At 39.0% G+C, this 12,449-nt stretch overlaps 1 protein-coding gene across 6 annotated transcripts in view; it reads left to right on the plus strand.

Annotated features, from left to right (window-relative positions):
- The first annotated feature begins 1,102 nt into the window (after nucleotides 1–1,102).
- The window catches only part of LOC139759927 (uncharacterized), a 50,976-nt gene continuing 39,629 nt past the window's right edge, over nucleotides 1,103–12,449 (plus strand). For 2 of the 6 annotated variants that reach the window (XM_071682562.1, XM_071682595.1), the window contains exons 1-2: nucleotides 1,221–1,326; nucleotides 4,132–4,258. In XM_071682562.1, coding sequence (XP_071538663.1) covers nucleotides 4,249–4,258 — 10 coding nt within the window. In that variant the 5' untranslated portion in view covers nucleotides 1,221–1,326; nucleotides 4,132–4,248. Of the gene's footprint in view, nucleotides 1,127–1,146; nucleotides 1,327–1,501; nucleotides 1,658–4,131; nucleotides 4,259–12,449 lie in introns of those variants that run through there. The other 4 variants (XM_071682589.1, XM_071682603.1, XM_071682570.1 and 1 more) reach the window with 4 other exon arrangements.

Genomic DNA, 12,449 nt, shown 5'->3' on the forward strand with positions numbered 1-12,449 from the left:
TTAATGTAATATGACAATACCTAGAGTATGTTATCAACAAAATGGTATAAAGTGAGGTTAACTTTAATGTAATATGACTACCTAGAGTATCTTATCTACAGAATGGTATAAAGTGAGATTAAGGTTAATGTGATATGACATTACCTAGAGTACTTTATCAATAGAATGTTATATTCTGTTTAGATTTGTTATAATGTTTTTAATTTGTTATATTGTGTTTAAGTTTGTTATATTGTGTTTGAGTTCGTTATATTGTGTTTGAGTTTGTTATATTATCTAAATTTATTATAGTATGTTTAAGTTTGTTATATAGAGTTTAAGTTTGTTATATTGTGTTTAAATTTGTTATATTGAGTCTAAGTTTGTTGTATAGAGTTTAAGTTTGTTATATTGTGTTTAAGTTTGTTATATTGAGTTTAAGTGTGTTATATAGAGTTTAAGTTTGTAATATTGTGTTTAAGTTTGTTGTATAGAGTTTAAGTTTGTTGTATTGAGTTTCAGCTTGTTATATTGTGTTTAAGTTTATTATATAGAGTTTAAGTTTGTTATATAGAATTTAAGTTTGTTACATAGAGTTTAAGTTTGTTATATAGAATTTAAGTTTGTTATATTGTGTTTAAGTTTGTTATATAGAGTTTAAGTTTGTTATATAGTTTAAGTTTATTATATAGAATTTGTTTGTTATATAGAGTTTAAGTTTGTTACATAGAGTTTAAGTTTGTATATTATATAGAGTTTTTAAGTTTGTTATATAGAATTTAAGTTTGTTATATTGTGTTTAAGTTTGTTATATAGAGTTTAAGTTTGTTATATAGAGTTTAAGTTTGTTACATAGAGTTTAAGTTTGTATATTATATAGAGTTTTTAAGTTTGTTATATAGAATTAAAGTTTGTTATATTGTGTTTGATTTTGTTATATAGAGTTTAAGTTCGTTATATAGAGTTTAAGTTTGTTATATAGAAGAGTGTTATATAGAGTTTACGTTTGTTATATAGAAGAGTGATATATAGAGTTTGTTATAGTAAGTTGCGTGACGGTTACATCAAATGTAATGCATTCGTTTCCATCTGTCTCCGAGGAGTATCACCTTTGCTTAAGATGAAACCACGTATTAATTACTTGGAGGTTAAGTTATTATTTAATTATTATAAAGAATATTTATATATGATGATAGGACAATGATCATGTCTGACATTATGAAGAGGTTGACATAGGAGGTGCTGCCCCCACCACCACCACCAGCACCGGGTGGGTTCCACACTCGAATCTTATTTGTTGTGTGTTTTATGTTTTCTGGTCAAACTGTTGGTCAGGGAAATGTACAGGTATATAAGTCTTTAATGTTGTTCAAGTCATTATAAAGATGATATTCGAGTATATACATGAAGAGTGATGATAGGGTACAGTTAAAGTGGAGAATAGGAATGTAAGGCAGAGTTTGAGGGTAAACAAAACCAACCATTTGACTACCATGTTTGAAGTAGTTGTTCTTCGAAACCAAATTTGATTGGTCATATCATACATAACTCTCTGGATTAACCCTATTGTGTATCCTTTATGAATGATGCCGAAACCCTATTGGTTTCCATTATGAATGATGCCGAAAAAAATACAATTATCTTTTCGTCACAGAAAAAAGATTTAAGTTTAGTGGAAGTTGGTATTGTTTCCTTCATTGTGTAGTATTGACATTATTGCTAAAAATGTAACTATCTTTTCATTACAGAAATAAGATTTATGTTTAGTGGAAGTGGCTATTAATTCCTTCATTGTGTAGTATTGACATTATTGCTAAAAATGTAATTATCTTTTCATTACAGAAATAAGATTTAAATTTAGGAGAAGTTGGTATTGATTCCTTCATTGTGTAGTATTGACATTATTGCTAAAAAATTGATTAACTTATTGGTTACTTTGAAATATTTCTGCATCAAAGACCTCTTTTTATTGGTAGGATAAATAGCTCCTGGTTGTGGTCTGCAATGTTAGTGTAATACAAAATCTGGTGTGGAACGTTTTATTGTGAAAAAGTATTTATTATGATAAAAGTTAACTTTAGCTACTCTTCAGAACTTACTTCAGGAAGTACTTATTTATCATTTATATTTACCTTATATAGTTTGTTGTCATTACAGAAATATGTTATCACTCATTTTTAGCGATATTAGATGAAGTGGTAGAGGTATATCTAATTGTAATAAGTTTATATGGTAATTAAAATTTAATTTTCACATATGATTGCTCATAGAGTATAATCATATATATTCCAGTATGGATAAGTAAATTAGTACATGATTATTGTGCACAAAGTCCTTAAACCTCCCTTGACCTCCCTAGTAATGAAGATTTATTATCATGTTCACTATGAGAGTGATACTGATGAAGATGCACTGCAAACATGGCAGTTGATATCAACAAATAGATGATGCAACAAGTGGCCATGCAGTGGAGGGATTGCAGTTAGAATATGTTCGTTAGGATTTTCAACATGCTCATGGATCATGGTATGGTGGTGCCTGAGAATGATGGAATGCATGTATAGTACCACAGTATAAAGCCAAGAGTGACCAAGCGAGGGTTTGTACTAAAGAGGTATGTTTGTAGGTTGTACCTGTATATTTGTACTGAAGAGGTATGCTTATAGATTGTACCTGATATATTGTATGGGAGAGTGGTGATTGAAAGGCTAAAGGTACACACAGAGCATCACACTGGGGAGGAACAATCTGGTCTCATAAGTAGTATAGGATTTGAGGATCAGGCATTTGCTCTCAAAAAAATGTTCTGAGAAATACTTTAGAGAAATTGAAGAATTTGTTTGTAGTATTTATGGATCTAGAGAAAGCATGTGATAGGGTTGAAAGAAATGCTTTGTGGAAGGTCTTACAAATAGTTGGTAAGGGAAGAAAAGGCTAGAAGCAGTGAGAAGTTTTTGTCAAGATTGTAAAGGATGTTTGCAAATATGTTGAGAGAACAGTGAGTGTTTCCAGGTGAAGGAGGATCTACAGCAGGGGTGTGTCATGTCATCATGACTGTATGATTTGTTTATGGATGGGGTGGTGATGGAGGTAAATACGAGTGTTGGAGAGAGGGGTGAGGGGTGTCTGGCAAGCAAGTCAGTTGTCGTTTGCTGATGACACAGCACGGTAGTAGATTTGAGTGAGAAGTTGCTGTCTAAGTTTGGAATTGTGTATGAAATAAGGAAGTTGAGGGAAGGAGTAAATATAAGGTCTAGTAATGATGTATCTATCCCTCTCATCCTAGGGCACTCCATGACATGCTGGTGTAGGAAATTTTCTTGTGTAGTCTTAAAAACTTGTCTCCATGACTCCCTATCACCATGAGATCCAAATTCCACCAGTCTAGCTCTATATGATTGAAATCCCCCATTACCAGTAGTTTACCATCTCGAAGGAGTGCTTCACTTACCATCCTGATTGTTCCTTCATTGTTATCATTGCGTATTTCTATTCCATTGCAGTTCTTAACGCCAAAATGCTCTTTATCTCTGCACTTACTATTCCCATTATGTGCTGTCTGAATTGGCCATCCACCACTGTTTAAAACTTCAGGCTCTTTTATTGAGAGGCTAATCCTCCTCCTTTACCTTCCCTTTCCTTTTCTTGCTATCATGTATTCTATTGGCCAGAACAGGTGTGAGGTTGTATCTGTGGTAAGCTCAGTTTCCATTGCTCAGTTAATATCAACTGTCTGGGGTAAACCATAGAAAGGTTTGTGGGGGCCTGGTTGTGTATAGGGAGCTGTGGTTTCAGTGCAATACACATAACACCTAGAGAATAGATATGAGCAGGTGTAGCATTTCTTTTTCAGCTCATGTTGCTACCTTGCTGACACAAGAAACAGCGATCAAGTATGAAGATATGTATATAGATATATATAGGTAACAAAGGCATTTGATATACTATACTGAAAGCTGTGGATAAATAGAAGAATCAAGCATCAGCTGTGATTTTATTTCAGGATGGGAAAAACTGTATCAGTTGATGGCATAATCAATAAACCTGTCCATCATAATGTGATTATATCAGTTTTAGGGTTATTGGTAGACAGAAATTTTATACTTATTCTTGTATTATTAATTTTTTGAGATTTATATGATTTTCTTACAGATCTGTTGTGGTACTGTGGAATGTAGCGAAGTTTAAGGTTCCGTAATGATAAAGGAGACAGGAGGCTTATCCATTGGTAGCAGCAGTTGCCTACAATTGGAAGACTAATTTGCAAACATGAGTACTGGTAATTGTCTGTGTTGCATAAAAGAATGTTTGATTTCTGAATTTCTGATCTCAAAATAAATAAATAGATAAATACATTTCCCATTTTTGAAACATCAAATAGGATTCTCTTCCCTGATTACAAAAATATATAACTCATTTGGGAACAGTTGCCCTAACAGTTTATACACAGTTAAAGACAGTGGATGTTGGTAGAAGGGAATCACTACTAGATGAGCTTTTCGTTATTATTTGAGATTTTCTTTCTTGTATTACACCAGTACAATTCTGTTCATAACTGTGTGTGCTAGCACTTAGGCAATTATATCTTTACATACTTTAGATGAACATTTATTTTGATATAATGGTTAATGATAGAAGTGTTTATCATAAGCAACATTTTTTTTTATCAAGAGATACTCCCCCTTAGTAAAGAAATATATTTTTTTGCTGCATGGCATGGCAACACATACTTGCATGGCAAAAGCCAACATTCATCATAGATATTTGAAGGAAGCATCTCACATTAGAGTTTTGAAATATAGGATTCATGTATACCAGCTTTGGTGAATATAGAAACATTAGAGGCTGTGTATTGACCAGCTGCAGTGAATGGGTTAAAGGCTAATTAGTGGCTGTTAACTCAACATATGCCATGATTTAGCTGTTAATGATTATTTTGATAATTATAGGATATGTATTGATCCTGAAATTATAGATTGTGGAAATTTTTTTTAAAGAAATACACATATGATGGGTTAACAGTGATATAGGAAGAATACACTTTTTTAAAGCTTTTTCATTCAGTAGACGAAGTTAGAACCATACTAAAGGTAAGTGTAATTCCTTTGCATGTGTAATTGGGGAGAGAGTAGGGGAATTTGAATTTGATGGGTTGGTTACAATTGTGGGGGCAGTGTGATGACAAGGTTTGTAGCATCATGGACCTTCTGGGTATGAACAAAACATGTTACAATGCCATAAGAACTATTGCACATTTCAGAGGACTGGTTTTTTACTTCCCCCAGTATTCTTGAATACTTTCCCTTGTCTCTTCTTTTTCCCATTCATTAAATTTCATTTAAGTCCTAGCCTTGCTGTCTTTAATGGAGCCGGCCTGATAGCAGGAGCCAGTTTGGTATTGTGATGGTGAGGCAATAAGGATACGAGGAAGGTTGTCACCCCTCAGGGCTGTCCCAGAAGTACCTACATTGAGGCTCACCTGTCCCTGGTAGCATGGATGATGCTCATTTAAAAAAAAAAAGGTGAGGTGAGGCACCTCAGAAACAAGTGAAAATTAGTAACCAAAACAGCATCTTGGATCAACAGGAGGATATCCAGTGCCCAGAGGGAATAGGGACACTTACTGAATGGATTCACCTAGAAAATGAAAGGTATTGGATTGGTTTGGACATATGGAGAGAATGAGTGAGGAAAGGTTGGCAAGGAAGATATATGTGTCAGAAGTGGAGGGAACAAGGACAATGGTGAGACCAACTGGGTATGGAAGGATACAGAAAAAGGCTTTAAGCACTCAGAGCCTGAATGTGCAGGAGGGAGAAAGGCATTCACAGGATAGAGTAAATATGAATGATGTAGCATACAGGGGTCAACGTGCTGTCATTGAACTGAACCAGGGCATTTGAAGTGTCTGGTGTAAACCATAGAAAGCTGTCTGGTTGTGGCTTGGGAGCTGTGGTTTTGGTGAAGTACATATGGATGTGAGTTGATGTGGCTTTTCTTCATCTGTTCCTGGCACTAAAATGAGAAATGGCAATCAAGTATGAAAAAATATAATTATTATTATACTTGATCGCCTTTAGCAGGCTAGCACTAGGAAACAAACAAAGAAAGACCCATCCACTCACATACACATATAGACACATACACATACATATACATTTATATATTTTTTCATACATATCCTCCATTTCCTGAAGTAGTGAGGATTCGTCAAGAACAGATGGCTAAGCCTTGGAAGAAAAAATCCTCACTTGGCCCCTCTTCTCTGGTCTTTCATTAGGAAAGTAGAATAGAAGGGAAAGATTTTCAGCCCTCTGCCCCTACCCTTTTAGTTGCCTTTTAAGATACACATGGAATATTCTTTTTCCACTGTCCCCAGGGAGATGTGGGAGACCAAATTGGAGATGGAAGGATGGAGTGAAAAAGATTTTGAGTGATGGGGGCTTTAACATAGAGGAGGGTGAGAGGCATGCAAGGAATAGAGTGAATTGAAACGATGTGGTATACCGGGGTCAATGTGCTGTCAATGGACTGAACCAGGACATGTGAAACGTCTCAGGTAAACCATGGAAAGGTTTACTTGATGCCTTTAGTCATTCCTGTAGCCACCCTGCCACACATGAAATGACAACCCCCTCCACCCATACGCACGAGTTAGCGCTAGGAAAAGACAACAAAGGCCACATTCATTCACACTCAGTCTCTAGCTGTTATGTATAATGCATCGAAACCACAGCTCTCTTTCCACATCCAGGCCCCACAAAACTATCCATGGTTTACCCAAGACGCTTCACATACCCTGGTTCAATCCATTGACAGCACGTTGACCCTGGTATGCCACATCATTCCAATTCACTCTATTTCTTGCAGGCCTTTCACCCACCTGCATGTTCAGGCCCCGATCACTCAACATCTTTTTCACTCCATTCTTCCACCTCCAATTTGGTCTCCCACTTCTCCTTGTTCCCTCCACCTCTGACACATATATCCTCTTGGTCAATCTTTCCTCACTCATTCTCTCATTGTGACCAAACCATTTCAATATACCCTCTTCTGCTTTCTCATCCACACTCCTTTTATTACCACACTTCTCTCTTACCCTTTCATTACTTACTCAATCAAACCACCTCACCACATACTGTCCTCAAACATCTCATTTCCAACACATCCACCCTCCTCTGCACAACTTTATCTGTACCCCACGCTTCGCAACCAAATAACATTGTTGGAACCACTATTCCTTCAAACTTACCCATTTTTGCTTTCCGAGATATTGCTGTCACCTTCCACACATTCTTCAACGCTCCCAGAACCTTCGCCCCCTCCCCCACCCTGTGACTCACTTCTGTTTCTATGGTTCCATCCGCTGCCCAATCCACTCCCAGATATCTAAAACTCTTTACTTCCTCCACTTTTTCTCCATTCAAACTTACCTCCCATTTGACTTGTCCCTCAAGCCTACTGTACCTAATAACCTTACTCTTATTCACATTTACTCTCAGCCTTATTCTTTCACACACCTTACCAAACTCAGTCAACAGCTTCTGCAGTTTCTCACCCTGAATCAGCCACCAGCGCTGTATCATCAGCGAACAACAGCTGACTCAATTTCCAAGCTCTCTCATCCACAACAGACTGCATACTTGCCCCTCTCTCCAAAACTCTTGCATTAACCACCCTAACAACCCCATCCATAAACAAATTAGATAACCATGGAGACATCACGCACCCCTGCTGCAAACCGAAATTCACTGAGAACCAATCACTTTCCTCTCTTCCTACTCGTACACATGCCTTACATCCTCACTAAAAACTTTTCACTGCTTCTAACAACTTGCCTCCCACACCATATACTCTCATTACCTTCCACAGAGCATCTCTATCAACTCTATCATATGCCTTCTCCAAATCCATAAATGCTACATACAAATCCACTTGTTTTTTTTTAAGTATTTCTCGCATACATCCTTCAAAGCAAACACCTGATCCACACATCCTTTACCACTTCTGAAACCACCCTGCTCTTCCCCAATCTGATGCTCTGTACATTCCTTGGCCCTCTCAATCAATACCCTTCCATGTAATTTCCCAAGAATACTCAACAAACTTATACCTCTGTAATTTGAACACACCTTTATCCCCTTTGCCTTTGTACAGTGACACTATGCATGCCATCTGCCAATCCTCAGGCACTTAACCATAACTATACATACATTGAATGTCCTCACCAACCAGTCAACGACACAGTCACCCCCTTTTTTAATGAATTCCACTGCAGTACCATCCAAACCCGCCACCTTGCCAGCTTTCATCTTCCGCAAAGCTTTCACTACCTCTTCTCAGTTTACCAAACCATTCTCCCTGACCCTCTCAGTTCACACACCAACTCGACCAAAACACCCTCTATCTGCCGCTCTATCATCTAAAACATTCAACAAACCTTCAAAATACACACTCCATCTCCTTCTCACATCAAAACTACTTATTATTACCTTCCCAATAGCCCCCTTCACCAATGTTCCTGTTTGTTCTCTTGTCTTACGCACTTTATTTACCTCCTTCCAAAACATTTTTTTTTATTCATTTTTATTATACTTTGTTGCTGTCTCACGCATTAGCAAGGTAGCGCAAGGAAACAGACAGAAGAATGGCCCAACCCACCCACTTGCACATGTATAAACGTACACGTCTACACGAACACACTTATACATACGTATACATTTAAACGTATACATACATATACATGTATACACATGTACATAATTCATACTTGCTGCCTTTATTCATTCCCGTCGCCACCCCGCCAACAATGAAATGACAACCCTCTCCCCTGCACGCACATGAGGTAGCGCAAGGAAAAGACAACAAAGGCCACATTCGTTCTCAGTCTTTAGCTGTCATGTATAATGCACCGAAACCACAGCTCCCTTTCCACATCCAGGCCCCACAGAACTTTCCATGGTTTACCCCAGATGCTTCACGTGCCCTGGCTCAATCCATTGACAGCATGTTGACCCCAGTATACATCATTTCATTCTCCCTAAAATTTAATGATACTCTCTCACCCCAACTCTCATTTGCTCTCTTTTTCACCTCACACACCTTTCTCAAATTTAATGATACTCTCACCGCAACTCTCATTTGCTCTCTCTTTCACCTCTCGCACCTTCCTCTTGACCTCCTGCCTCTTTCTTTTATACATCTCCCAGTCATTTGCACTATTTCCCTGCAAACATCATCCAAATGCCTCTCTCTCTTCTCTTTCACTAATAATCTTACTTCTTCATCCCACCACTCACTACCCTTTCTAATCTGCCTACCTCCCACGCTTCTCATGCCACAAGCATCTTTTGAGCAAGCCATCACTACTTCCTTAAATACATACCATTCCTTCCCCACTCCCCTTACGTCCCTCGCTCTCACCTTTTTCCATTCTGCACTCAGTCTTTCCTGGTACTTCCTCACACAAGTCTCCTTCCCAAGCTCAATTACTGTCACCACTCTCTTCACCCCAACATTTTTTCTTTTCTGAAAACCTCTACAAATCTTCACCTTCGCCTCTACAAGATAATGATCAGACATCCCTCCAGTTGCACCTCTCAGCGCATTAACATCTAAAAGCTCTATTTCACACGCATATCAATTAACACATGATCCAATAACGCTCTCTGGCTATCCCTCCTACTTACATATGTATACTTATGTATATATCTGTTTTTGAAATAGGTATTCATAATCATCAGTCCTTTTTCAGCACACAAATCTACAAGCTCTTCACCATTTCCATCTCCAACACTGAACACCTCATGTACATCAGTTATTACCTCAACTGCCACATTACTCACCTTTGCATTCAAATCACCCATCACTATAACCTGGTCTTGTGCATCAAAAGTGCTAACACACTCAGCTGCTCCCAAAACACTTGCCTCTCATGATCTTTCTTCATGCCCAGGTGCATAGGCACCAATAATCACTCATCTCTCTCCATCCACTTTCAGTTTTACACATATCAGTCTAGAGTTAACTTTCTTAGACTCTGTCACATACTCCCACAACTCCTGCTTCAGGAGTAGGGCTACTCCTTCCTTTGCTCTTGTCCTCTCACCAGCCCCTGACTTTTCTCCCAAAACATTCCCAGACCACTCTTCCCCTTTACCCTTGAGCTTCATTTCACTCAGAGCTAAAACATTCAGGTTTCTTTCCTCAAACATACTACCTACCTCTCCTTTTTTCTCATCTTGATTACATCCACACGCATTTAGACATCCCCAATCTGAGCCTTCGAGGAGGATGAGCACTCCCCACATGACTCCTTCTGTTTCCCCTTTTAGAAAGTTAAAATACAAGGAGTGAAGGGTTTCTACCCCCCTGCTCCCATTCACTCAACACTCTTATACCTCTGTAATATGAACACCCACCCTTATCCCCTTTGCCTTTATACAATGGCACTATGCATGCATTCCGCCATCCTCAGGTACCTCACCATGAACCATACATACATTGAATATCCTTACCAACCAGTCAACAACACAGTCACCCCTTTTTTGATATATTCCACAACAATACCATCCAAACCCACCGCCTTGCTGGCTTTCATCTTCTGCAAAGCTTTAACTACCCCATCTTTGTTTACCAAACCAATCTCCCTGACCCTCTCACTTCGCATACCATCTCGACCAAAACACCCTATATCTGCCACTCTATCATCAAACACATTCAACAAACCTTCAAAATACTCACACCATCTCCTTCTCACCTCACCACTACTTGTTATTACCTTCCCATTAGCCCCTTTCACTGATGTTCCCATTTGTTCTCTTGTCTTATGCACTTTATTTACCTCCTTCCAAAACATCTTTTTATCCTCCCCAAAATTTAATGATACTCTCTCACCCCAACTCTCAATTGCCCTCTTTTTCACCTCTTGCTCCTTTCTCTTGACGTCTTGCATCTTTCTTCTGTACGTCTCCCAGTCATTCGCACTACTTCCATGCAAAAGTCATCCAAACACCTCTCTCTTCTATTTCACTAACAATCTTACTTCTTCATCCCACCACTCACTACCCTTTCTAATCTGCCCACTGCCCACCTTTCTCGTGCCACAAGCATCTTTTGCGCAAGCCATCACTGCTTCCCTAAATACATCCCATTCCATCCCCCACTCCCCTTACATCATTTGCTCTCATCTTCTTCCATTCTGCACTCAATCTCTTCTGGTACTTCCTTACGTCCAAGCTCACTTCCTCTCCCCACTCTCTTCATCCCAACATTCTCTCTTCTTTTCTGAAAACCTCTACAAATCTTCACCTTCACCTCCACTAGATAGCCATCAGACATCCCTCCAGTTGCCTCTCTCAGCACCTTAATATCCAAAAGTCTCTCTTTCACGTCCCTATCAATATCACGTTATTTAATAATACTCTCTGGCTATCTCTCCTACTTACATACGTATTATATTTTTTTTTTTTTTTTATACCTTGTCGCTGTCTCCCGCGTTTGCGAGGTACCGCAAGGAAACAGACGAAAGAAATGGCCCACCCCCCCCCCATACACATGTACATACACACGTCCACACACGCAAATATACATACCTACACAGCTTTCCATGGTTTACCCCAGACGCTTCACATGCCTTGATTCAATCTACTGACAGCACGTCAACCCCTGTATACCACATCGCTCCAATTCACTCTATTCCTTGCCCTCCTTTCACCCTCCTGCATGTTCAGGACCCGATCACACAAAATCTTTTTCACTCCATCTTTCCACCTCCAATTTGGTCTCCCTCTTCTCCTCGTTCCCTCCACCTCCGACACATATATCCTCTTGGTCAATCTTTCCTCACTCATTCTCTCCATGTGCCCAAACCACTTCAAAACACCCTCTTCTGCTCTCTCAACCACGCTCTTTTTATTTCCACACATCTCTCTTACCCTTACGTTACTCACTCGATCAAACCACCTCACACCACACATTGTCCTCAAACATCTCATTTCCAGCACATCCATCCTCCTGCGCACAACTCTATCCATAGCCCACGCCTCGCAACCATACAACATTGTTGGAACCACTATTCCTTCAAACATACCCATTTTTGCTTTCCGAGATAATGTTCTCGACTTCCACACATTCTTCAAGGCCCCCAGAATTTTCGCCCCCTCCCCCACCCTATGATCCACTTCCGCTTCCATGGTTCCATCCGCTGCCAGATCCACTCCCAGATATCTAAAACACTTCACTTCCTCCAGTTTTTCTCCATTCAAACTCACCTCCCAATTGACTTGACCCTCAACCCTACTGTACCTAATAACCTTGCTCTTATTCACATTTACTCTTAACTTTCTTCTTCCACACACTTTACCAAACTCAGTCACCAGCTTCTGCAGTTTCTCACATGAATCAGCCACCAGCGCTGTATCATCAGCGAACAACAACTGACTCACTTCCCAAGCTCTCTCATCCCCAAC

The sequence above is a fragment of the Panulirus ornatus genome, chromosome 3, assembly GCF_036320965.1.
Source record: "Panulirus ornatus isolate Po-2019 chromosome 3, ASM3632096v1, whole genome shotgun sequence".
Taxonomy (NCBI): Eukaryota; Metazoa; Arthropoda; class Malacostraca; order Decapoda; family Palinuridae; genus Panulirus; species Panulirus ornatus.